Raw genomic sequence first — 27,985 nt, forward strand, 5'->3', positions numbered from 1 at the left:
GACCTGAGCTGAAGTCAGACACTTAACTGACTGAGCCACCCAGCCACCCCAAGAAGCTGTTTTTATTTTTTATTTTTTAATTTTTTAATGTTTATTTATTTCTGAGAGAGAGAGAGAGACTGAGTGCGAGCAGGGGAGGGCCAGAGAGGGAGACACAGAATCTAAAGCAGACTCCAGGCTCCGAGCTGTCAGCACAGAGCCTGACCCAGGGCTTGAACTCATGGACCATGAGATCATGACCTGAGCCAAAGTCAGATGCTTAACCAACTGAGCCAACCAGGCGCCCCAAGAAGCTGTTTTTTAAATAACAAGTAGTTTACAGGCACAGAATATATGGATTTTGTTCAGAATCCCAGGATTCTGTGTTGTGCCTCCCATATTATGGCTTAGAATGACTAGATAGTGCATCCTTATCTACCATAGATACCACCATAAGCACTGTCAGATATGCTGAATCATACGGTCAGAGTAGCAGGACAACTTGCACTGCAGATCTGAAAAATTGGTGGGGGACCATGATATTCCACCAGACCTGCTAACATCAGACTTTGCCTTGCCAAGTCTCATGTTTTCCTTTTTGTATCAAAGACAAAATGGACACCTGTCCATACATTTAGCCCTGGAATACAATATATAAAGCATCGCCACAGATTTTTGTCAGTCCAAAAAGCCTCGCTCCACTCTGACCTTGTTTCCCATTATGGTAATGATGTCCTGAAGTTTTGTGCTTGGCACCTGGGCCTGGAATCCTATCATCTTTATTGCAGCATAGTTTACTTCCAATCATGGTTTGCAGAGGAGAGCCAATATTGAGCTTCTAAAAAAATGTGTTTCCCCTCATCCACAGAGTCATTATAGTAGAGTCTTCTCTGCCCACCCCCCCCCACGGGAAAATAGTTTAGAGATAGGTCCTCTTGTCTCACACTAGAAATCATTTCTAATACTTTCACTCCCTTTGACCTTTTCACCAATTCTTCATCATTCTGGCAAGGAAGTTCCAGTATTGCTATCTCATTTACTATAGGTTGTTGTCCAAGCTTAAAGATGTCACCTGAGCAGCATATTAAGGCAGCTCTAGGTCACTGAATTCTGAGTCATAGTTTTGCATTCCCATGTTAGTAAGTACTCTTGTATATTCGCTTTTTTTCTGCTTCCTTCTCTTGATAATTCATTATCCTCAAAGTCAATTCCAACATATATTATCCCGGTTCGTGCTAGTACATATCAGCCAGTCTCTGTAGTTCCTTCTGGATTTTCCACCTAAACAAAGACTACATTTTGCTCTTTGTGCTGTGATACCTCACCCTTAAGAGTTAGAAGTAATGAAATATATCAATGCTGGGTGTTGAGGAAGACAAGCAATTTCTTTTGAGGTAGCTGCCTTAGATGAGGTTATTGCCTTGTCTTTAGGAACAGAGAGTCTGCTCTCCAATTATAAGGGTTAAGGGGCTGCTTTTGCCAGGCTGAGGATTCAGGGGATTGTAGATATTCAAGATTCTCATATTCATTACCATTCCAACTCCTAGAGTTCTACTCTTTATTAGAATACATACATTGATATAGAGACATGTAATGTGAATGCAGTTTCCATGAAACTCTTCTAGCCTTACAATTAGTACCTGTGCCTTATATTCAGTAGTCTTCTTTATGACTGAAGGAGATGAAGGTCTCCTTAACCTAATGGGTTAGTGTAGATGACAGGTTGGGCATTCTTACTAGACACACAAACTTGGGTTAGAGATTCAGATTAGGGCAGTCTTAGAGGCTGCTCCAACAACCACTTTAGACTGAAAGGTATCTCAGAATCCACGCTGAGTTGGAAGCCAAATTCATTCACTCCCATACCTCAAATGCCAACCCATTTAAAGAGAATAGATGCATGTCTGAAGCACATTTCCCTCACTGCAATAAATGCTACAACATGACATCCCAGGAGGAGTCAGTTACCCTCCTTTTACTCCAAACCATATACTCAGGACTCAAATATGGGGAAGCCTGGGGCTCTTGTTTTGAAATATAAGCAGTCCACAAGGTTAATAAATACTTCTCACTATTATGATGTAGTGCATCCTAATCATTTTAGAAATTAAATTATCATCTGGTTCACCTTAGATCTAACCCTGTCGTTTGGGGTACCTTAAATCCTCAGAGTTGAGCTTTAAACCACACATTGTTTGCTCTCCTGACTCACAACCATATGAATGAATGAATGAGGTAGGAAAGAAAATATTGGAACCAAGTGATAGAGTTGGCTCCATTGAGAAAACTGAAGGTTGGTAATAGATTGGAATCAAAGGGACACAGTTTTATAGAGTAAATACAGTGTTTTCTCAGGGTACAAGGTCACATATAGTGTGGTGATGTCTGTTGTCAAATACATCTCAGAACCATGAAGAAGCTATATGGATTGATTTGGCTGTATGCCCAGAGTCTTGGTCTTTGTCAGGCAGGGTCCAAAGAAGGTTCTGTGGAATCTGAAGCTTATACAATTTAGATGGCTTTCTTTTAAAATAATACAAAATCAATCATGAAAGTGAATATTTATTTAGAATGATAATGTATAACAAGTGTTAAACTTATGACGACTACAATAGGCAAAAATTCCAAATTATAATATGTGTGTGTGTGTATAATTTTTTTTACAGAAACAGTACTTTGGAGGCTGCACAATCTGAAGTATGATAAAGTGACAATCCAAAGTGAAAGGTGTAATAGTTTTATTGCAAATCAAAACATAAAACATTTGTAACTTTTACATAAACATGTGGCCATGTGAACACATAACAAAAACCCAAGAATGGTATGTGTCTCACTCAGTAAAAATGCAGACAGGTAAATGTTAAGCCTTTAGCATTTATTTTTACATCTATTTTTAAAAATAAAGCAGCTCTCCTAATATTTATTCTCACTAAAGTCTTGTTTCAAGTTAGAATAAACAACTCATTGGCTTCAAACTTTAACTTTTAATTGTATATTTTAAATCATATTCAGATAACTGCCAATTTTGGCCAAATGAAGGCTTTTTCTGTGACCCATTTCCAAATTCACAGATTCTGGTCCATCCACTCTTTCTAGTAGCCTGGAATAACGTACCAGTTGGCATTTATACTACTGGAACCAACTAGAACTATCTTACGAATAAGCCAGATGATAAGGATTGGTTGGTTTGAAACAAATGACTGTATATTCAGAGATACAAGACTCAGATTAAAGTGCTTGCATTTCTATAGTTTATATCAAATTAGATGGGCTTTTAAGCAGTCAGCCCGGATTCATTCATCTAGAGTAGCCAGACCATGAATACAATGACTCTAGCTGCCTTTCACATGTGGTCAGACGGCTATATTAAGATACAGTCTCACTGTTAATGAAGACAGCCAAAAGGCAAGAAACCATTCAGCTATTGAATAAAAGACACTCCATAAATGGAATTTCAGGGAAACATAAAATGAACAATCCTGTTCAAGGCTGCCAAAATTATTTTCTGCATGCTGAGATGTTATTAACACACATAAAGACTGCATGCAGGTAATCTACTTTATTTTTGAATTCCAGACTGTTATCTTGCAAAAGCAATTGCAGTTAGTTATAGTATATAGCAAAGCATCTCTCTATCTTTGGTTCCATGTCTCAGAGATATTTTTTTCCAAAAATAAATAGGCATGGCAGGAAAAATAATTCAACTATCTTAAGAGAAAACCCAATATTTTATAAAAATTAGGCAAAAAATATATGTGATGTTCTTTAGACTTTTTTCTAATTATCTCTGTTAATATCTAACACCAGTACAATTTTAATATTAAAATGATTGTGCACACTGTATTTAACTATACAGCATAGACACAAAAATGTCAAAAAACAAAACAGTACTTTCCCTTAAAAATAATTTAGGAATTATGCATTCTAAAAATGTATGGGAAAGTAGAACTGCTGACATATGTTAGTAAAATTGACTTTGAAGAAGTGTAAGAAAAGAAAACAAAAATGTAGTAATAGTCACAAATCCTAGAGATCTAAAAAAAAAGTGAATACATTACCCAAACTTTCTCATTTCTGGAAAATATATGTTAGAATTGCTCAGCGACTTTTTAAAACTAATATGTATGTAATTTTTCTGTTATGGTTGGGACTCTCAAGAGATTTAATGAGACTCATTTGTTAATGGTTTCCGTCTCTTTTCAAATAAGATTTTTGCATCAAATAATTCTCTTTCCCTGTATCCTAGGGATGGTCCCTTTAGATACTTTGCTTCAGCTGCCTTGTAATCTAATCCATCAACAGCAGAAATTGAACAAATGATAGCTTCTGGCAGAAGAACTTCCAGGATAAATTTAATTTTATCATCTCTTATCAGAGTCAGCATTCTTTCATCTATTTGTTTGTAGATTTCTTGTAAATATTTCACCACCTCATCCAACTGATCTTCATCCTCAAAGTATGTTTCAATACAGGGAGTGAACCTATTTGCATTCAAAAATGATTTCAGCCACCTGGATCCTTTTGTACCTTTTAAAATGGCTAGAAGATGGTTCTCTGTTCCCTTTGCATTCACAATGAAGTCCACTAAGTTCTTGTTGGCTCGGTCCCGAGCAGCCTTCATTCGGTCAGGAAGAATTTTCTGGAAGGACATTTTCTTGGTCTGGGAAGTCACAACCATCTGTTCCACAGGATTCTCATTATGAAGCTTAGGAAATAAGTTCCTGAAGGTATCCTGTTTGATTACTTTCCTAATCGGATAACTAATATCAGCAGCATAATACTCAAGGAAAGAGCCTGCAAAAGAACCACAACCTAGTCTTACTCTGTAGTCACAAATCAGCGAGATGCACCAGTCAATACTTTCACTGTATTCTTCTCTGGCTTTATCCACTAGTGCTTGTTTCTCTTTACAATCAAATTTCTTTAATTTTCTAAAAGGCACCCTAATACCTCTCTTTTCAGGATTCATATTTGCCTCAACAAAAAGCACACTTGCTTTTCTCTCCTTTCGCCTGATGCTCTTCACCACTGCTGGCCAAAATGGGTATTTTTGATATTTAAACCAGACTATCATTCCTGTTTCAAATGAACGAGGCTCATAATTAAAAACAAAGCGTGGAAGTTCTTCATCTTCCTCATTCTCATCTACTATGGAAGTATCAATAGGATTTAGATTCACTGACTTATCAGAAGCTTGAAGGTCTTCTCCAAGTTCTTCAAAATCCAGTCTCTGAGGATTTCTTTCATTATTCACAAGAAGGAGTGAATAATCCAAGACATTGTTAGAGGCACTAAATGAAACTTGACATTCCCATGAACAATGCCTGGGGGATGTCACAGCACTTGCTTCTGATTCTACAGGTTGATTCTGGCTGGTATCTGAGCACGGATTTGAAGGGCCCTCTCCAGGATCTTCAATATTCTCTGAGAAGGAAGAGCATTCAGAGGAAATAGCCTGGGTCTCTGGGCAAATGTCCTGTGCCTCCTCTTTCAAAGCTTTGGGCACAGTGAGTGTATCTAATGGCAAAGTTGGAGTGAACTTTTCATCTTTAACACATACATCCTCCTCTTTGATTGTGGAATGCAAAGGCATAACTGTTGAGATATCAATCTTTTTCTTGCTTTCCTTTTCATCATCATCTTCTGAAAGTGAAGGAAATCTCTGGCACCAGCTGGAGTTTTCTGATGACTTTGTTTCCATTTCACTTGGAAGAGTATCAATGGTTGCATGCACCTGTGATTTATCATCATACAGGGAATCATTATTCTCTAATGATACTAACGAGGATGTTGCATTTTCACTTTCCTCAAGACATTCTGATAAGTCTCCTTCATGCTTCCGGTACTTTTTATGAGGGGGTGAATCAGAAAGTTTTTGTGGATCATTTTGAGACAGAGTAGTGGTTGCTTTGTCATATGAACTGCTTGCTTGACTCAAATATATTCTTTCATTCAGAATATCCAGTGCCACTTTTAATGACCTTTCATAGGCTGTTTCCTCTCTAGGTGGAGTGCTGACTTCTGACTGTGCTGCTAGTGAGGAGGCAATGGCTTCAATTTGAGATTTATTTAGAATCTTTGTTTCCGTGCTTTCCACTTTAATTTTTTCATCTAGTGAGAGTATTTGAACTTCTAGGGAAAATGTCTTTTTTCTTTTACTGTTTAATGAAGTCTCATATCTAGACAAAACTTTTGCCGGCCATAACTGGTCTTTCCAGTTGCACAGGACATACTCAGCATCCATTATGATTTATATATGTGTGCCAAGAGGTTATTATCAGAGATTGAGGTGTCTGGCTATTCTTGACTCTGCTAAGACAGTTTCAACCAAAAGCAATACTCTGACCAAAGCCTCTTTTGTGTTAGGACTACAAAGGATATACAGCTTGTGTCACCTGTTCTTCTCCAGCTGAATTTCTCAAGGATGCTTGAACATGTTGTTTGAATGGGACAATATGGAGGATACTAGAATAAGTCAAAGGAAAAGAAGAAAGGTATCAGCAAGTTTTTGCCCAAGTAGAGGCGGGCAATTGCAAACAGAGAAGTAAAAGAAAGAACAATGCTCAATGGGGTATCAATTGGGAGGAGAAAAAAGCAACATAATGTAAGATGGGGGACAAGAATTGGAGGAATGGTTTTATAATATCTCAAAGTCAAAAACTTGCCCTTATTACTACACATGATTATTAAGGAGTAAATTTGTATACATAATGGCAGAGGTGGAAGAGGTTGCAGTGATATGTCAGGGAATCTATGTTATTAGCTGCTTTGGGACTTAGGTGTCCCCTAATGTTTTACCTAGGCCAGTGGGACTCTATGCACGCATCAGAATAATCTGGAGCACTTGATAAAACTACATTTCTAGCTCCTATCCTGAGAGTTATATTCTGAGGGTCTAGATAGGACCCAACATTTTATATTTCTAAAAAGTTCTCAAGTGATTCTAATGCTTCTGGTCCAAGAACTCCTTGAGAAGCACTGTTCTAGATGAACGAACAGCTTTATAATATTTAAGCTGTAAACAAATGTTTCTCCGTTCACCCAAAGCAGGCAGACAAAGATAATAGGATTATGTATTTCCTGGACTGAGACAACATACAATGACCTTGTTAAAAGCATGAACTTAGGAGGCCGAGATTCAGAATGACTGCTATGTTCAGTTATTAGGATAGTTATCAAGGATTTCTTGAGAGTCAGGTAGCTGACTAGGACCTCATAGTAGAAATCTTAATAGCCTTTTGCATAATTTTTTCATAGTGGTTAAACACATGAGATTCTTTCCCCAAACTGGAAACTCTGATGCTTAGTTATGAAATGTTATGGCTATAGAACAGGGAGCAAAATAAATTATACCTCATATGTTCAAACAAACATAATTTTAATATGAAATGTGGGTTTTAATTTAAAATGGTATGGTTGCACAGCAGGAAGAAACATGAATTACACCACATGTTCTCAACATATTTTTAATGTGAAATGTTTCATGAAATGGAAAGTGCCTTACCCAACTTGTGACTCGTGAAGGGTCTGGCCCTATGATCTGGTTGTCTCCATTTGTACTCTAAAAGGAGAGAAGCTGTCCAAAAAGAGACAAACCAATTAAATGTAAAAGGCATAAAGAAACTTCCCTACCAAAACTTTAGCAGGCATGTCATTCTGAAACATAGAAATGGGATGAAATCTCATCTATGACATAGATACCATGTTTATTTTCCTTCTTGTTCTTATTATTTAAATACACTCTCTGTGATACAATTATGCTATTTGTTTCATGCTGAAATAATCTCTCAGGAAAACTGTAAGGTAGGGATAAGAGAGAAGGGAAGTAACAACTACCTTGTGTCTATTATAAGCCAGACTATAGACTTTTGTTTGAATCTTCACATCGATCACCATGTGTATTTTTCCTTCTTTAAATATATAATTTTCTCAACAGAATTTTGATTACACTCGATATACTGTATCATAGTTCACTAATACAAAATATGTGTCATTGTTCTGTTTGCCTACTTCAAAAAATGGTTGCCTGGAGAAATTCAGGAAACCTGGCAAGTGCCATCTTGTGACCAAAACCAGAACTGCAGCCTCCTGGAGAAGTACAGACAAGGCTTCAATCATTATCAGATCCTTCTCATGAGAGAAGGGTGGGAACTGCATTTAGCCAGCCAGGAGCCTTCCCAGGTTTCTATAATTTTTTGTTATAACCTCAAGGATTTTATTGTATAGAATTATAACAGGATTATAATGTCTTCAACTATAATATTTCTGGTTATAAAAATATCCAGAAGCAAACTTAAAAGATACAAAAAGATATATGTAAAATAAAGTACAGCTCTATACAAATATTCACTAGGAATATTTTTTCTTTCCAGAATTTTTACATGTATAAATGAATGCATATAATTTCAAACCAACTTCAGATCTCGAGAGCAGAGTTTGAACATCATTCTACATAAATTATTTTCCACATGATATTTCATGAATTACTTAAAATGATATTTTTCCCACATTTGCAACATTTTATGTTAGTATTTTCCCTTATGATGTAAAATCAAGTAAATGAATAAACATATATTAATACTATTTTAAATAGAGAGCAGTAAAGCTAGCTCTGTATCTCCAACTACACAAATAATCCCATTAATTCTGTGGCAGACACATTTTCCGTGATTTGGTTGCAAGTCCTGTAGTAGCATACACATGTTTCACTAACATACATATTTAATTTTAAGTGAAGTTATATGATAAATGCTATGATCTAATTTGGTTTTCTCACTTCATACCATTTATTTCTCAGACATTTCAAATCGCCAGATGTAGGAGTTCATGTTTCTATTCTCCAGATACATAGTACACCATGCTTTGTAACAATTTTAAAAACTGTTTATAGAAATAAACCACTGTATCTCACTCTTAGATCACACCCCTGCTGACCACAGCCATATCTGTGGTCTGGAAGAATTAGCTGCAAGGAGAACATATGCAGGTCTGTAGCCTGTAACACAGCAACCAGATTACATGTTTGATCAGGTCTAGAAAAATTTCCACTATTGGCAAAAAAAGGGGGGGGTATGTTTGCATGTCTGCATGTATCTATGAATGCTTGCTTATGTGTTTGAAACAAAATGGGCATGTTGCTTCAGCTTTATTTTTCTTTGCTGATTATAAAAATAATCATGGCAACAAATTTGACAATAAATTTCATATTAAAAAAATAAAATAAAATTTTCTAAATTTTGAAAAAAAAAATCATGGGAAAACCTACTCTAAAGATGCTGAAATACACTAAAAAATAACATTGAAATAGTAACCTGACCACCCAGAAATGCTAACATGGGAGTTTATTTTCTCCCAGGTTTTGCTTCTACTCACACATATATACATGCATATATATGTGCAAATGTCTTCACTCAACTACATACATGCTCCCCTTTCCATATTCATGTACATATGACACATACGTAGTATTTCTATATGGTAATCAATTCACAGGAGTATTTCCTCCCAAGTTGTTAAATATTTTTATCTATCATTTTTGTGTGTAACTTAATAAACGCTTAAAAATTCAAACAGTAACAGAATGTCTAACAATATAAACAAGTGATGCCAAGTCAATAAATTAGCATGAACGGCCATGTTGCACAGAGGCCTTAATATAGAGGCTGTAATCTGATCACCCCTTCTCTTACTATAGACTTTTAAAGCATTGGGAGATACAACATTTCCAAAGGATTAAGTCCTTCAAAACACCAGCAATTCTCTGAAAAGCACATACCTTTCCCACCACTCCAAGACCACCCTCCTTGTTTTTCTCATCTCTACTCCAGGGCCCTGAGAAGTCCCTAGAAAATAATTAGCTTTAAGACAGCCATTACCTTGAAGCTTCTTGTCAGCTGCAGACTGGTGAAATGCAGCTCCTCCCCCAAGACTGGCCAGGCACAGCTCAGTTCCAAGCTTCTCAGAGAATTCTCCGCCCAGTCCCTGTGATGGGGATGACAGAGGCACGTCCCTGAATCAGAGAAGGGAGAATTGCCAAGTTAAACTAGTGAAGTATGAAAGGGTAAAATGTTTTTTTTCCCCAAAGAACTTTAAAGTGGAATAGCAACAAGTGCCTGTTTAATTTCCACTCAACTATGAGAGTGTGCAATTTTTGGATAAAAAGAGGTTAGCAAACCACTTTATTAAAACACAAAAATTTAGTTTAAAATATTCCTAACATATTTTTTTCCTTGCCTTCTTTTGTACTTTACCTTTACAGGTAAATTTTACAGCCCAGCTGTTAAACCTCCAATAAAATAGCTCATTAGGGGTCTTGACTGGGAATGCACTAAAACTATACCTTATTTTAGAGAGATTGCTTTATATATTTTTTTCTTTTTCCAGGACATGGTAAATCTCTCCTTTTATTGTTTTTCTATTAAATGCTTTAGAAAAGTTTCAGAGAATTCTTCACAAGCATGGATATTTCTGACTAAAGGCTGAGAATCACTGGTTTTGCAGGAAAGTACCCATTTCACATACCCTCATCAATAGTTGGAAATTCCTTCTTTTATTTTGTTGGTATTTTTCACTCAGGCAATTCAATGTGGGGATAATTAATTTATAAAAATTTACATGTCTTTGTATGTCTGAAATGTATTTTGTTGTTTTTTTAAATTTTTTGAATGTTTGTTTATTTTTGAGAGAGAGAAAGATAGGGTATGAGGGGGCAGAGAGAGAGGGAGACACAGAATTAGAAGCAGGGTCCAGGCTCTGAGCTGTCATCACAGAGCCTGATGTGGGTCTAGAACTCACAAGCTGTGAGACCATGACCTGAGCCGAAGTCAGACGCTTAACCAACTGAGCCACCCAGGTACTCTTTAAAGGTATTTTGCAAATTTTATTCATTAAAATTTTCCTGTGTTAAATTTAAATTTAGATTTCCTGATTTAACTTAGAAAGCCAATTTTCAATATCATTAGTGATAATTTGGGGATGAAGATATTTAAGGATGACATGTTTTATTTGGCCACTCTATCATGTAATATATAACATATATATTATAAAAATCTACCATTATATAAGGATTAACATTGGAACAGTAAGTATCAATAAATTAATGAAGGTCATCTCTAGACTCGTATATTATTGGGGGCCCTAACAATTAGAGTATGTAATGTTCTGTATATAAACAACCCCTAAATCTCAGAGGCTCAGCCACAGAAGTTTATTTTCCTGATGTCAAAATACAATGCAAGTCATCATGTGGCTATTATAGGCAGGGAGCTCTATTCCAAGCAGTCATTAAGAGACTCAAACTTCTTCCATCCTATGGCTATACCATCTTCTTTAGCCTTGAAGTCCTCAACTGCATTTTTTTTTGCATCTGGCTAGCAATCTTATAAAGAGGGAGGCTGGAGAATACTGTGGCAGGTTTTAGGGACAGGTCTAGCAAACATCACTGCTAGTCACAGTCAACTAGCTAGAACTGCCATAGAGCCTCGGGGAGGCAGTCTCCCTGTGACCCAAGAGAAAAATGAAATGGAGTTTGGTGAGCCCCTTAGCATTCTCTCTGCCAAAGTTTTGAAAGTTTTCCCTTTCAATCTTTTATAGATTTCCTTTATTGTTTAATGCTTTTTTTGTTTACAACCACATATCATAGTTATAATGACTGCATCAGAAACTTCTAGTTGCTCACCCAAAATCCACTGTTTCCATTTGTCCTCATTAGCAGAACCCCAGTCGCATTCAGGGTACAGTGTAAACTCTTAAAATAGTACTTTTTCCAGACTCTCTTACTGTACAAGCCATGGTCATATGATGGAATTTCTTGCCAAAGAATGTAAGCAGAAATACTTGTAAAGATTCCAGAGAAGGTACTTCCAGATGGAGTAAACAGCCAACTTGGGCTTTTTTCACTTTCCTTCTTTCTCTTGCTTCCTCCCTAGAATTTGACCATGGTGGAATTCAGACAGTCATTCTGGACCAAGTGATGTAGAAAAAAGATGAAACTCACTAGGGATGGAAGATCCTGAACCCCTCAATAATGGGGCCAGCTCATTCCTATAACTTAATGACACAATAAACTTCTATCTTATGCAAATCACTATGTTTTCCAGTCTCTCTTTCTAGTAGCAGAACAAAACAGTCGATCTTGCAATCACTAACAAAAATAATATCATTTTTATTACAGAATTAATACTTTTCAAAGCTTTCAAGGTATTACTATATAATGTAAAGAGATTCCACTATATATTTTATAAATGAAATATTTATTATCCTTTCTTCTCATTTCACATGTTTAGAAAAAAACAAATGCAAATAAAGTATGGCCATTACATCAAAACTATACTTTCTTTCATTTGTCTATTTTCTATATTGCACATGAATCAAGAAATGCTACATTACCTTACCATTTTCCAAACAAAATGCAAAGGAAAAGATTAATTCCTTCGATAATATTTTATGTTTTATTGTTCTATATAGCAGGAGGTGGAAAGGAATGATAACCGATAATAAAAAAGCTATTATTACTGCTATTATTATAATGAAGATATATAATAATTATGAATATAATAATATCTAATACCTGTTCCCAGCACTCAACATATTATCTCATTTAATAATCAGATGGTTATTTCATGGAGAGTCCCATAACTAACTCATTCTGCACAACAGTAGTATTATTCAGAATAACGACAAAAATTGGGGTGCAAGGTGGCTCAGTCGGTTAAGCATCTGACTCTTGATTTTCGCTCAGGTCATGATCTCACCATTTGTGAGACTGAGCCCCGCATCGGGTCCTGCACTGACACCGTGGAGCCTGCTTGGGATTCTTTCTCACCTTCTCTCTCTGCCCCTCCCTCTCACTCTCTCTTTCTCAAAAACAAATAAATAAACATTAAAAAAATTGATAAAAATTATAGAAGCCAGAAGTGTTTCTTACCATGTGCCAGGTGTTCTACCAGGTGCTGTGTATACACCATCTCTCTTAATTCTCACAAAATCTTGTTAGGTGGGTGTTATGAGTATTCCCATTTCGTAGATAAGGCTTTAGAGAGGTTAATGAATGTTTACAAGGATATCTAGAGAGCATGTGGTGCATGGAATTTTAATCCAAGTACTTTAACTCTAGAGTCCATGCTCTTAATCACTAAGATACACTGTACCTACCCCACTGCAAATGGAAAAATGCTCTGTAAATGTGCCTGGATGAACAGGTGAATTAGTTAATGTTGAAATAATTATGTATTGGGAGTTGACAGAACCTCTTGATAAGTATAGAGAGAACCTGTGACTTGTTTCTAATCAATAGAATTTGGCAAAAGTGATGGGATGTCACTCACTCCCATAATTATATTAGGTTATTTTGGAAGTTGAAGTTTTAAAAAGTACCATTTATAATATCATCAAAAACCAGGAAATACTAAGATAGAACAAATCTAACAAATACGTGCACAATTTGTATGCTGAAGACTTCAAAACACTGATGAAAGATATTAAAGAAGACCTAAATAAATGAATATGTCATGTTCATTGACTAAGTATTTTTAGGATGTAACTTCTTCCCAAACCTATCAATAGAATCATTATAATCTCAACCAAAATCCCAGCAGAAATTTTTTTTTTGTAGAAATTGGAAAGTTATCTCTATACACAGAAAAGCAATGGAACTAGAATAGGCAGACCATTTTTGGGAAGGAAATATGAAATTTGAAGACTCATGCTATCTGATTTTAAGATTACAGCAATCAAGTGTATTATTAATTAGTTATCAATTATTAATTATTATAGTGTACTATTAACATTAAATAGACACAGATAAATAGAACATAAATAGATCAGCAAATATGGTCAACAGATTTTTGACAATGGTAATAAATGGAGAAATGATGGTCTTTTAAACAAATAGTGCTGGAAAAATTGGACATCATATGCAAAAATATTCGTCTTGACCCCTTACCTATGACCATATACAAAAATGAACTCAAAATAAATTACTGACCTAAATGTAAAAGCAAAAACTATAAAACTTCTATAGAAAACAAAGTAGAAAGCCTTTGAGGCTTTCATTTAAACAAAGATTTTTAAGACATAAAAAGCATGCACCATAAAAAATTTGATAAATTGGACTTGAAAACTTCTGCTTTTAGAAAAATAAGATGAAAATCCACAGGAGGATATATTTGCATAACACATATCTAATAAAGAACATTTATTCAGCATATAGAAGAAACTCTTATAATTTAACAATAAGATTAACAACCCAATAAAAAATGGACAATTTAAATAAGACCATCATCGAAGAAGATATATGAATATCAAGTGAACACATTGAAAGATGCTCAACACTATTAACAGGTAAGGATATGCAAGTAAAATCACAATAAGACATCACTTTATAAGAATGGCTAATATTAAAAAGAGAAAAACCCTGACAGTATCAACTGCTGGCAATGATGCAGAGCCACTAGAACTCATACACTGCTGGTGAAAATACAAGATATCACAGTTACTTTAGAAAACAGTATGGCAGTTTCTAACATAGTTAGACACACATTTACCATATAACCCAGAATCCCACTCCTAGGTATTTATCCAAGAGAAATAAAAACTTATATACACACAGAGATCTGTTCTGGAATGTTTATAACAACTTTAATCATAATCACCCCAAATTATAAATCTACTGGTGAGTAGATACATAAATTGTAGATATTAGAACACTTCTAAGCTATGATAACAAATTACTGATACAAACATCAACATGGGTAAATGTCAGAAACATCATGCTAAGTAAAAGAATCCAGATTAAAAAAAAACCTATGTATTATATGGCTGCATTTATACGACATTTTTGAAAATAAAAAACTATAAGGACAGAAATTAGATCAGTGGTCACCAGGAATTAGAGTGAGTATTGATTACAATGGGGCAAGAGGGAACAATTTGGAATTATAGTAATGATCTATAGCCTGACTGTATTCATCATTACATGACTACAGATCTTTGTGAAAACCCATCAAACTATACACTTAAAAGTCTTTAAGTCTATGTAAATTACACCTCAATAAATCTGAGCCTTAAAAAAGGTATTCAAAATCAGAATATGACCTATATAAGAAGACTGGATTTTACTGTGTAAGTAATGGGGATACATACAAGAGTTTGATATTCATTAGATGTTAGTTAACACACGACAAATGTCAAGAATCCAGATGACATCGGCACCTTACAGTTTGTAAACTTATCCTCATTGGCAGAGCTTTTAACTACACTGAAGTTCTCACATAACCACTCAACTATGTGAATGGAAGGAAAAGAAGCAGTAAAAGCCAAAGTGTTATAATCTGGAGACAGAGATCCGGATAAGAAGTATGCCCCTCAATGAGAAAATATAAGCCAAGTAATATACAAGAGAAAGAATGGTTATAGAATAAACAAATAGCAACACTCGTAAAAAACCATGAGGGGGCCATGAGCACTGGTAAAACAAGGAATTGCAGATACTACAAGGAATTTGCAGATATACAAAATATTGAATAGGCACAAACAAATAATGGACACTGGCTATAAACAAAGTTAAAATCTTATTATTAACGTTCACTGGCTGAATGTGAGCCCATCTGAAGAGGAGGAACATTAGAAGAAAACTTACTAAGAATGAACATCTCAGGTAAGAAAAAAGGCTAGCCAGATAGTGCATCCCTGCCAGAGCCAAAGGGACTCCATAATCTCTGGTCAAGTGTATGTGACCATGATAGGGAAAAAAGAAAAAAAAAAAAAAAAACAGTGACTCAGGGGTCACAAGAAGATAAACCTGCCATGCCTGAAGATTTTGTATTCCCCAGATAATGCTAAAACCTACACAGTGCTAACAGTTGAAGCTGCTAGGAAATTAAGATTCAGGATGATGAAATGGGAAATATATTAAAAGAAATAAAATAAAGGAAAGGTTGATGAGGACCTCACAACTTCATCATTATAGCACATATCAAACAAAGCTTTCCTACACTTTGAAGTAGAGAGACTCAGCTATGTTCTTCTTAGGATTAACAAGCAAAGAGAAAGAACTGTATGGGCTCTACCTTGGGGAACTTAAAAAAGGAATCCCCTTCCTGTTCTCTCCCCTCCACACTCCATTATTCTCAGAGACACCCATAGGAAAAGATCCAGGCTGAACCAAAATTATTTCTTGTTACCACTCTTAATGTACTTATCAGTTTTATCAGTTTTTCAGACATATGACAGACTACTAAAAGATACAATGTCTAAATTTCAGAGTTTCTCAGATAAGCATTACGGTAAGGTTGTTATGTGTTAGAAGTTTTCAAATAGATAAACAGACATGGGTTTGGGACCAGGTTCTAACTTTACTACCTGACTGGAGGGGCAACTGGTACTACTAGATATCAAAATATATTACAAGGAAGGGTGCCTGGGTGGCTCAGTTGGTTAGGGGTCCAACTTCAGCTCAGGTCATGATCTTGTGGTTTGTGAGTTCAAGCCCCGCATCAAGCTCTGTGCTGACAGCTCAGAGCCTGGAGCCTGCTTCAGATTCTGTGTCTCTCTCTCTCTCTGCCCTTTCCCTACTTGCTCTCTGTCTCTGCCTCTCAAAAAGGAGTAAACATTAAAAAATTTTAAAGATAGAAAAATATATTACAAGGAAAAATAATTTGTAAAAGTTCAGTAACAGTCTAAGTGTGCATAGCAAGGATATGAACATAAGAAAGGGAAAATGGAGTTCAAAATGAATCACTGAAGATCTGAATCTGTGTGTGATTGACTGGTACATCTGGATATAGATTAGAAATCTGAATCGTTTATAAAAATCCTTAGGTCATTGGGCTATGTTTGACTGCCCAAGTAGCCACAAAAACAGTGATTTTAGAGGCCTCTATTGCCTTAGAGCTACTAAATAGTTTTCTCATTCAGTACTAATACATATCCTGCTGAAAACTTGTTAGGAAGCTTGAATTCGTAATTTTGAATGGGAGATAATAAGAAAATATTTACTTAAACAGAAGGCAAAGAGAAAAGAAAATAAGCAAAAGGATTTCTTCTGTCAAAGAAGGAAGGTAGAAAATGAAAATGGAGAGGACATACAAAAAGATGAATAAATACCTGGCACCAAAAAAAACCATATTGTGGTTGGGGAAAAATATTTGAAAGTTCAAAAAAAGATCTATAATTCTCCACTATGTAATACTTATTGTAGCTATTACATATAAAATATGAATGAGTACATGTATGGTAGGGGATGGGGGGTGTTGGGGAATGTGTCAGGGAGACCATTTCTCTTATTGGATATTTTGATACTTTGGGGCCTCTTGAGGTTAATTCTAGGGTAATCTTAACTTTTTAAAGTTGCCAGTGCTGTTCTATCTACCCAAGGCAGTCAGACGGATACTGGGGTTTGTACAGCACCATGACCTCATTAAGAAGATGAGCTTAGGAGTTAGATATTTTGAGAGGCTGCCATAGCTACCTACTGAATAGGGTAGTTCTCAAGGATTTATTGAGAGTCAGACAGTTGGCAGAGACCTGAAAGTCTTCCATAAGTACACTTCCATTTGTATAATTTCTTCATAGGAGTTTAACATATTTAATTCTTTCCTAACACTAGAATCTCTGACTTATAATTTAAAATGCTATGGCTAGTGAGCCAGAATAAAAATAAAGTGTGCTGCATATTCTCAACTTAACCATGTTTTAACATGAAATGAGAAGTCTTACCCAATGTCACGTGGATCATGGAGGATCTGGTCCTGTAATCTGGTTGTCTTGATTCTCACTCCAGTTGCTTGTCCAGCAGAGCCATCTCCCTGCTCAGCACTTCTGAGGTTACACTGTGTTTCTGGGATTCAACTGAAATCACATGCAGATTCCCCAGGTCATGCACATCTTTGATATTAACCTACACTATCCAAAAGTAGACAGGGAATCAAACCAATTAAATGGAAAAGGTGTGGGGAGCCTGGGTGGCTCAGTCGGTTAAGCCTCTGACTTTGGCTCAGGTCATGATCTCACAGCTCTTGGGGTCAAGCCACTTCTCAGGCTCTGTGCTGACAGCTCAGAGCCTGGAGCCTACTTCAAATTCTGTGTCTCCCTCTCTCTCTCTGCCCCTCCCCCACTCACGCTCTCTCTCTCGCTCTCAAAAATAAATAAACATTAAAAAAATATAAAGGGCGCCTGTGTGGCTCAGTCCATTAAGCGTCGGACTTCAGCCCAGGTCATGATTTCACGGTTTGTGAGCTCGAACCCCACATTAGTCTCTGCTGACAGCACAGAGGCTGCTTTGGATCCTCTGTCTCCCTTTCTCTCTCTCTCAAAAATAAAATAAACATTAAAATTTTTTTAAAAATGGAAAAGGTGTAAAGAAACTTCCCTACCACAATTTTAGCAGGTGTGTCATTCTGAAAAACAGGAATGAGACAAAATCTCATCTATGATATAGATGCCATGCTTATATTCTTTTGTTGTTCTTATTTGAAATGTTCTCTGTGCATTTCAGTTGTTATTTGGTTCACACTGATATCATCTTTATTAGTAAAAGGTGAGGTGAGGACAGAAGAGTAGGGAAATAACAATTGCCTTGTGTCTTCTATAGGCCAAATTCTATGCAGTTACTTTTAAAAAGAGTCCTTTCTGGTTGAGTTCTCACATCAGTCTTCATGTGGAGTTTTTTCTTCTAGACACATCCGTTTTTTTTCAATAGAACTATAATCACATTCTACATGCCATCTCATAGTCTACTAATACAAAACGCTTCATGGCTTTGTTTCCACACTTCATAAAAACAGTTGCCTGGAAAAAATTTGGAAAATCTGGCAAGCGCCATCTTGTGACCAGTACCAGAACTGCACTGTATTACTGCCAGATCCTTTTGGAAGGGTGGGAACTACATGCTGCCAAGCCAGCAGTTTTCTCAGGCTTCTAGAATATACCATGCTTAAATTTAGAGTTTTGTTATGCATTATGCAAAAAATGGAATGCTAATGTCTACTTCCAATGGTCTGATAAAAAATTGCATACTTAATGAAAATTGAAAAGATGTGATTTATAAATAGAAAGTATAATTTTAGAAAAATAATATTATTGTTTCCTGAATATTTTTCCATAATACTTATTTAAAAATATATCGGAATGCATATGATTTCAGACCAGCTTTTTTATCATGCTCAAGTGCATGGTTTGAAAGTTTTCCCATATCAGTATTTTCAATGTGATTTTTTAATGACTTGCTTCAAATGTAATTTCCCCCTAATTTATAAGATTTTACTTCAAACTTTTTTCCTGCTACTATTAAAAAATGAATAACTATGTATTAAGGATTATTTTTACGTAGAGATAGTAAAGACTGTCCTATGTCTACAACCACACAATGCCATTAGCAGCTGGCCTTATATTTTGGGGGATTTTGTCATACATGTTGTATTAAAGCAGTCCTTTATCTTTAAATGACATAATATAGTGCTTGCCATTCTGTAATTTCCAGTTTTCACTTAATATTACTTCTCAGACATTTTTTCAAATCATCACATGTTTATACTTCCATTTGTCACCTATATACCATTCAACTGTATGGATGCACCATGCCACATCATATTTTTAAAAATGCTCATAGAAATAAGCCAAATCCCCTGTCCCACTAATAAACTTAAAAGATATAGAAAAATGGTTCTTGCTGACCACAGCCATGCCTGTGGCCTGAAAGAATGAGTTGCAAGGAGGACACACAGGCAGGGTGGTAGCCAACACAGCAACCAGGCTACGCGCTTGATCAGGTCCAGGAAAATTTCCACTATCGTCAAAAGACAAGGAGGGGGGTATGTTTGCATGTCTGTTGTGTCTGTGAACGTTTATGTGTCTGAAACCAGACAGGTACATCGTTTCAGCTTTATGTTGCTCTTCTAAGTATAAAAATAATCATGGAACAAAATAATTCTAAAAATGCTGAAACCAAATAAAAATGTATTTTGAAATCCCCAGTAATCTAAACACTTCAGAGATGCTGACTGTTAGCATGGGAGTCTAGCTCTCTCTTTAATGAAAATGCATATATTTTTCACAAGTGTTATCACTCAACAGCATATATGAATCTCTTCCACATTCGATTGTGCACATTTATATTTGTGTTTGTATGTGCCAATCACTTTTTATGTTTACATTTTTCTCAGTTACTTTTTGTGTAGAATAATAAATGTTTACATCAAAATATAATTACAATCTAACAAAAATAGAAACATGCATGCCACGTAAAAAATTAACATGAACAGCATGCCTCACTGAATTTAGAATTTAGAAGCTGTAATCTGATCGTTCATTCCCACTGTGGACTTCAAAAAATATCGAGAAACTAAATTTTCAAGGGATTGATTGTCACAGTAACAGCAATTTTCCCCAAATCATAGTGCATTCCCACCTCCCCCGGGCAACAATCTTTGGTTTTTTTCACCGTAACACCAAAGCCCGAAGAAATTCCCAGTAAATAACTAGCTTTAAGACAGCCATTACCTTGAAGCTTCTTGTCAGCTGCAGCCTCCTGAAATGCAGCCCCTCCCCCAAGACTGGCCAGGCACAGCTCAGTTCCAAGCTTCTCAGAGAATGCTCCACCCCCTCCCTGTGATGGGGGAAGTAGGGGGGCTTTCCCTCAATTAGAGGGAGGAGAATCGCCAAGTTAACTGAAATTCACTTAAAGGGGAAAAACGTTCATTTTTAAAAGACTTGAAAGTGAAATGACAACACGTGTCTCTCTAATAACCATTCAAACCACAGGTAAGGTGATTTCCCGAAAAGAAGTAGCAAATCCTTTTATCATAAAATAAAGACCCAGTTAAAATAGCTCTTGCATATTTTTCTTGCTTTTGGCACCTTATTTCTATAAGATTTTAAGACCCCGCTGGTGACTGTCCATAAAAAAGAGCACATTATTCACATTATTTTGTGAAGAATTAATTGTCTACAATTTTGGCTCTGGGACATGATATGTCTTTGTCTCATTTATCCTTCAGAATATCTTCTAGTTGTTTTCAAGTACAGTCATTGCTAAACATAAAACATCAACCAAAATCCTTAGAGAAAAGATATATGTCTCTGAATATACTGAAATTTAAAAATATGGTAAAAACACAATAAACCAAAGTTGAAAACAGAAGAACAAACTTGAGAGAACCATTTTCAATTAAAAAAATTTCTAAAGTAGCACTTCCAAATTAATAAGAAATAAACAGCAAAATGGGGGCTCCTGGGTGCCTCAGTCAGTTGAGTGTCCCACTTCAGCTCAGGGCATGATCTTGTGGTTTGTGAGTTCGGGCCCCAGGTCTGGCTGTGTGCTGACAGTTGAGAGCCAGGAGCCTGCTTTGGATTCTGTGTCTCCCCCTCTATCTTCCCCTCCCATGCTCATGCTCTGTCTCCCTCTGTCTCTCAATAATGAATAAACATTAAAAAATTAAGAAAAATAAGAAATAAACAGCAAAATGAAAAAAAAAAGAGCAAAGGATATAAACAGGCAGTTCACAATATTCTGAGGGAATAGTTCTTCCCTGCTCCTAATATTTACTTCCTCTAATCAAGCACAAGTAATTCAACTACAGGTATCTCTGTCCTTTTTGTATGGTTGCAAGCTTCTAGGCTGTTTGTTAGATTTGTTTAAATGTGGTGGTTGGGGCACCTGGGTGGGTCAGTCAGTTGTGTTCAACTTTGGCTCAGGTTATGATCTTGCAGTTCCTAAGTCTGAGCTCTGTGTCAGGCTCTGTGCTGACAGCTCAGAACCTGGAGCCTGCTTTGGATTCTGTGTCTCCCTCTGTCTCTGCCCCGCCCCGGCTTGTACTCTCTCTCTTTCAAAAATAAACATTAAAAAAAAATTTAAATGTGGTGTTATAAGGGCCACTTGATTTTAACAATAATCAATGCCCTGCAACTTATCTTCCCCATTGTACAAAGCTGACATTTTGGCTCCCATCTGCAAATTTATTTGTTTTATATCAATTTGCTCAATTTGTTCAGTGGAGAAAAGAAAGTGCTATTCATGGGCCTTCCCCAAACCCAAACATTCTAAATAAAAATTAAAACTGGGCCATACATGGAAGATACTCACCTTCCCTAATCACCAAACAGATGCAAACAAAAACAGAAATGAGATTTTTCTACCTAATTTAAATCACGAAAATGCAAGGAAATGATACAATGGACAGTTGACCAGAAAATGAGGAAATGGGCACTCTTACCCATGTGCAAGGTCATGAAGTTGGAAAGAGGTCAAAACAAAATTAAAGCCAAAGTCTACCTGACTCCCAAACAAAAGGATCTTCTCTACAAGTATTCCCTGCCTCCTGGGCTTGGAGTCCTGACTCTTTGGTAGAACCAAGGATGATGTCATTTACTTTCAGATTGTGAGGAAATTGGCAAATGTAGCCCCAGAGTGAGCATTGCTTAATCTCATGTCCCTTCTGGTAAACACATTGGTGAACTACAACCACTTTCAGTAGCTACCATACTTATATATAAACTCTCCATCTTTTATATACATCCACATTCCCACACAAATTTAAAAATATTTTTCTGCACTATGTTTTTGCACTGACCATATCTGCATGATAGCATTCACTTGGCCACGGAGTAGGTAAGACATATCTCTTTTGTGTTTCAGAGCCTGGCAATACCTTTCCCTTAGGATATAGCAGGGACTGGAAATCATTTGTTAGGTAGAGAAATGCCCCAGTTTATTCCATCCTCATTTTACATTTGTCAACTCCTTGTGCTTTTGTGGTTTGCAGATTCTAGTTCAATATTAGAAAATCATTTTTCTATCTGCTTTTATTGAGCTTTTGTGTTTATAAAATATTCAAGAAATTAAGGTTTAAATTTAGATTTTTAACTTAGAGGTGTTGTTTCCCAGGAAGTGCAAAAACCTACACACTACCAGTGGATCATTCAGAGGGTTCGTTCTCTTAAGATAATGTTATGCCAAGTTTAAAAACAAAAAAATTATAAAACATAAGTAAAGTTGGTGAGATGCTCACAACCCTATCCATTACCACAGTGAACGAGTAAACACAATTCCTGCCTCCTGCCACCTCTGACTATTCAGGTTACAGAAACAGAACTGCAGTATGACACAGCTCTTCCTGTAATTAGCAAACAAGAGAAAGAAAACTGCACTGGGGACTCTGAAGAAAGAAGAAGCCATCATTCTTCCAGAGACAGATAACAGCAGTGTTAGGCTGGGTCAAAATAATTCTGCTAACCAATCTGAATAAAGGACATCAAGGGCTGTTTGGTGAGGAGATATGGATTTTTGTTGGCACAATCCAATGCCTAGCTTTTAAGAATTTGTCATGGAGGCATTATGACAGAGTTACGTTTCTGAAGGGTTCAAACAGGCAAGCAGGCAGACAGTTTTGGGTTTGAGACCTTTATTAATTCAGTGGAGAGAAAAATATCAAATCCTTGGCAACTATGCTAAGTTGTCATCTCCCCATATTAGATAACATAGTTAAGAAAGACGCATGAGTCACACGTTATCTCTGATATTAACCTAGGTTGTCTAAAAATTAAATCACATTTAATGTTAGAATAAAAAAGAGTTTATTACCTGTATAAGTGAGTAGAAAGAGACAGATGAAACAGGAAGTATGGGAAAGGGGGTAAAAGATGTCCTAACGTAATCACAGAGAAACTGAATTTGCACATGTTCAATTAATGCATCTGACAAGAAGTCAATCAATAGATACACTATATGCTGGGAAAATCCTTACATCAATGATCTGGTTTTAGCTACCTGGTTTTCTCAAAAAGCAGTGTTTTTAAGGAACCCTTAACTCTTCTTACTAGGGCTAGTAAATGGTTCTCACGTGCTGTAGCCTCTTATCCTTCTGAAACTTCAAAAAATAGCCTGAATAAACTGTTTTCAATGGGTGACAACTGAATTAGATTAAAACATAGTGGAAAAGAAAAGGGATCAAATAAAAGTTTACTTTGCTAAGCAGAAAGAACATGGAAAATAAGGATGAAGATAACATAAAAATCAGAAGAATTAGTGAGTATCAGTGGAGGTCAGAGATATGGAACACATTTTGGGGGAGAGGAACAAAAACAGAAGAAGTATTATGGTAACAAACCCAATATCCTATCTTTATTATTTCTAATGTAATATAAGAAGGGAACGTATGTGGGAGAGGCTCTGGCAGTATCAGGGACATTATTTGTGTTTCTGGATAATTTGGGCCTTTTGGACCCCACTGGGTTATCATGAGGGAAAGCTTGGCTTTATGTTTCCTAAGCTTCGAGTGCTGCCCCATCTGTCCAAAGCAACGAAAGATCTCACAGACACAGATAGGAGGGTTCAGCACCAACCTCACTAAGAGCATGACTTTAGGAGTCGGATTCGTGATCGCTGCTGAGAAAGAGTTAAATGTTAAACCACTATAAGATACTATTCAGAAGACTATACAGATGTCTATTTAAGGAAGGTCATAAGACCTTAAGCAGGTTTTAAGAAATCTTTGTAGCTATGTTATCTAGGATGTGGTGATGACAACCTAAAATAGTGGTGAAAGAATAGAGAGTCAGGCCATTGGCTGAAACCTCAGGTAGATACCTGAATAGACTCTTGCACAATTTTCCTCACAGTGGTTTGACACATGAGATTTCCCCCCACCCCCAAATGAGAAACTTTGACTCTTAATTACAGAATAGGGAAGAATATTAATTGTACCTCTAATTCTCAACCTAATGTAATTTTAATATGAAATGTGGCTTTTAATTTAAAATGCTATGGCTAGAAAGCAGGAAGCAAAATGAATTAAATTCCAAGTTCTCAACATGTTTTTAACATGAAATATTTCATGAAATGGGGAAAGCTTTACCCAGTATCTCATAAATTATGGGAAGGCTGGTCCTGTGATCTTCCTGTCTTGATTCTTACTCCAAATGCTTGTCCGGCAGAGCGTTCTCCCTGCTCAGCACTTCTAAGGTCGCACTGCCTTTCTAGGGCTCAACTGAGACCACATGCAGATTTCCTAAGTCATGTGCATCTTTGATATTAACCTACTCTGCCCAAAAAGAGAGAGGGAATCAAACCAATTAAATGGAAAAGGCATAAAGAAACTTCGCTACCAAAACTTTAGCAGATGTGTTATTCTGAAGCACAGAAATGAAGTGAAGTTTCATCTGTGATGAAGATGCTATCTTCATTACCCATTTTGTTGTTATTTGAAATGCTCTCTGTGATACAATTGCTATTTGGTTCATGCTAAAATAAGCCCTCTCATGAAAAGTATGATTTGGGGACAGGAAAGAAGGGACATAACAATTGCCTGTGTCTTTCACATCCAAACCTGTATAGCTACTTTTTTTTTTTTTTAATGCTTTCTGTTTGAATTCTAACATCGGTCCTAGTATGGATGCTTTTTCTGTTATACATGTGAAAATTTTCAATGGAACTACAATCAAATTCTATGTATTGTTTCATAATCTGCTGATGAAAAATAAGTTTCATTGTTTTGTTCATCCACTTCATAAAAATGGGTGCCTGGAGAAAAATTAGGACACCTAGCAAGTGCCATCTTGTGACTGTAAACAGAACTGCAGATACCCTGGTCCTTCGTGGGGGAAGAGTGGGACCTACAGTTATGCAGACAGTGGCCTTAGGCTTCTATATGTTTTCATTCTTTCTCTTTTATATATATATGTACATATATATATATATATATATATATATATATATATACATACACACACACACATAATATATTTCCTCAATTTAAGAATTGTGTTAGACAAAAATGGAATCATAATTCCTCATTTTAATGGCTTTTATTATAATATCTCTCATGCATTATTGTAGTTCTTACTTCATCTTTTAATTTTTCAAAGAAAGCAAATCCCCACCATAATGGTCAAAATATAATGGTTCGCTCTATATATTTCTAGATTTTTTTCTACAGATATTTATAAATGTGTATGTTTTTTAAACAAGAATGTATTTTATCATCTCTCCACATCAATAAATATTTTCTGCATTATCTTGCCATTCCACTTTCCCTTGGGATAAGTAGGAATTACTTTTAAACAAGTTGTCTATATTTCTAAAATTTTATCTCATTTTCTCATAATGAAAATTATTTCAGGTTACTATTTTCAAAATAAGGTTAAGAAATTTTTTTAATGTTTTTATTAAAACATTAAAAACAGAGAGAGACAGAGCATGAGCAGGGGAGGGGCAGAGAGAGAGGGAGACACAGAATCAAAAGCAGGCTCCAGGTTCTAAGCTGTTAGCACAGAGCCTGACACGGGGCTCGAACTCATGGACTGTGAGATCATGACTTGAGCTGAAGTCGGATGCTTAACTGACTGAGCCACCCAGGTGCCCCTCAAAGTAAGATTTTTTTAATGGAGAAATATTATATATAGAAGATTGAAGTGTGCTGTCTGTGCAACTAAACCTATATCCCCAATTAATAAAGTAGCATGCATATTTCCAGATTTTTCTGGCATATATTGTATTAACATAATATAGGCCATTCTGAAATTTGCCTATTTTTGGAATATATCATGGACACTTTTTATTATTATTGCATTTAGTTCAATGCATTAGCTTCTTTTTACAGCTGCATAGTACTCAACATTATGTATGCACTATCCCATGTAACTATTCTATAGTATGTTTTAAGCATTTTTTGAATTATTTCCCAAGAGTACATGAAAATAAAAATAAATACCTTCTGCTTGAACCCAAATCTGGATTGTAGTCTAAATATCTGAACTGCAAGAAAACCCAAGCAAACAGATAACCAGCCTTCTCAGATACACCTCCAGATAAAGACAATGGAGTGTGCATGGTATCTATTTAAAATCGGTAACAAAATGGATTTTCCTTTTCAGCTCCATTATGTATTTCCAAAAAAATCTAAAGGTACATAAAATCTAAAGAAGAAAATACACACCATCATTACTTCAACCACTGAGACGTTTACTGCTTACATTTGGGTCTAATCCCTTTGATTATTTCCCTCATCATACATGTTCTAGAATGTACTATCAGAGATTACATTTATTCACCCATATATTTGAATATCTTTCCATGTTTATACACACACACACACAACACGCACACATTTTGGGGAAGATAGTTTTCTCCCCCATGTTTTAAAATTCCGTTTTTTATGCTGACATAAGTATTACATGCTAAGTGAAATGTGGAAGGAAGAAGTGGAAAATTTCCTCTTCTTTTCCTCCAGACATCCTTTATTACTAGACATAGTGTTTGTTGTGTTTTATTATATTAATATATGTCCATTATTCCTTAGCTTATGATTTTTCAGGTATTTTTCAGATTATAGCAAATAAAGGAATACATCATTCTTTTGATAGATAGGTAGAGATGTAGACAAAGATGGTCTTCTAAACATACATAAAAAGGCAATTCTTTTAAGGCATTGAGTATCCCTTGACAAATAACCAAACTCCTAATTTTCAGAAGTATTTAAATCTGCACAGTTATACATTACTTCAGATTATTACCATACAAACTCCACCACAACAGTAAGATTTGTTAGAAATACAATACAACCAAAGTAATATAAAAAGCCAACACCCCCAACTAACTTCATTTTTCATTTGGGATTATCACAGTCTTTTTTCACAAGAAGAAAGATTAATTTCTCAACTTTTGTTTCGTCATTTATCTCTTGTTACCACTGCTTTTTGTTTCAAACCAAAAATGCCTTATTCAGAAGTTAGCTTTGGCAACCTCATGAACTATTTTTCCTGCAGGTGTAATCTGATCACCACCTCCCCCACTTTCAAAATGTGGACTTTTAAAATATCTGGAGGAATACAAAATCCAGATATCAATTCCCTCACAGAAACAACGACTCCCACGAAAAGACACTCCTTTCCCTTTACTCCAAACCAGCAGTCCCTTCTTTTCTCACCTTTACTCGGAAGTTTCCAGAAATCTCCGAAAATAACTAGGTTTTACGACAGCCATTACCTCCAAGCTTCTCTTCAGCGGAAGCCTCCA

General features: G+C 36.0%; 1 protein-coding gene across 4 annotated transcripts; it reads right to left on the reverse strand.

Moving 5' to 3' along the window:
• Positions 1–2,700: 2,700 nt before the first annotated feature.
• PWWP3B (PWWP domain containing 3B) lies at positions 2,701–27,981 on the reverse strand. Of its 4 annotated transcripts, none has more exons than XM_042975020.1 (5): positions 27,897–27,981; positions 17,695–17,826; positions 9,855–9,988; positions 7,484–7,555; positions 2,701–6,444 (listed from the first exon to the last, which is right to left on the reverse strand). In XM_042975020.1, exon 5 carries the CDS (start codon positions 6,221–6,223, stop codon positions 4,142–4,144), a length of 2,082 nt encoding a protein of 693 aa, XP_042830954.1. In that variant the 5' UTR covers positions 6,224–6,444; positions 7,484–7,555; positions 9,855–9,988; positions 17,695–17,826; positions 27,897–27,981; the 3' UTR covers positions 2,701–4,141. The 4 variants fall into 4 exon arrangements, 3 of the variants coding, with proteins under 3 accessions (XP_042830954.1, XP_042830956.1, XP_042830957.1); XM_042975022.1 differs by lacking the exon at positions 27,897–27,981 and adding an exon at positions 20,476–20,627; XM_042975023.1 differs by lacking the exons at positions 17,695–17,826; positions 27,897–27,981 and adding an exon at positions 12,905–12,960.
• Positions 27,982–27,985: the final 4 nt, after the last annotated feature.

This window comes from Panthera tigris, chromosome X (assembly GCF_018350195.1).
Source record: "Panthera tigris isolate Pti1 chromosome X, P.tigris_Pti1_mat1.1, whole genome shotgun sequence".
NCBI lineage: Eukaryota > Metazoa > Chordata > Mammalia > Carnivora > Felidae > Panthera > Panthera tigris.

Coding starts and splice junctions, on each gene's coding strand:
- PWWP3B (XM_042975020.1), bottom strand. CDS start 6,223: ATGGATGCTGAGTATGTCCTGTGCAACTGGAAAGACCAGTTATGGCCG.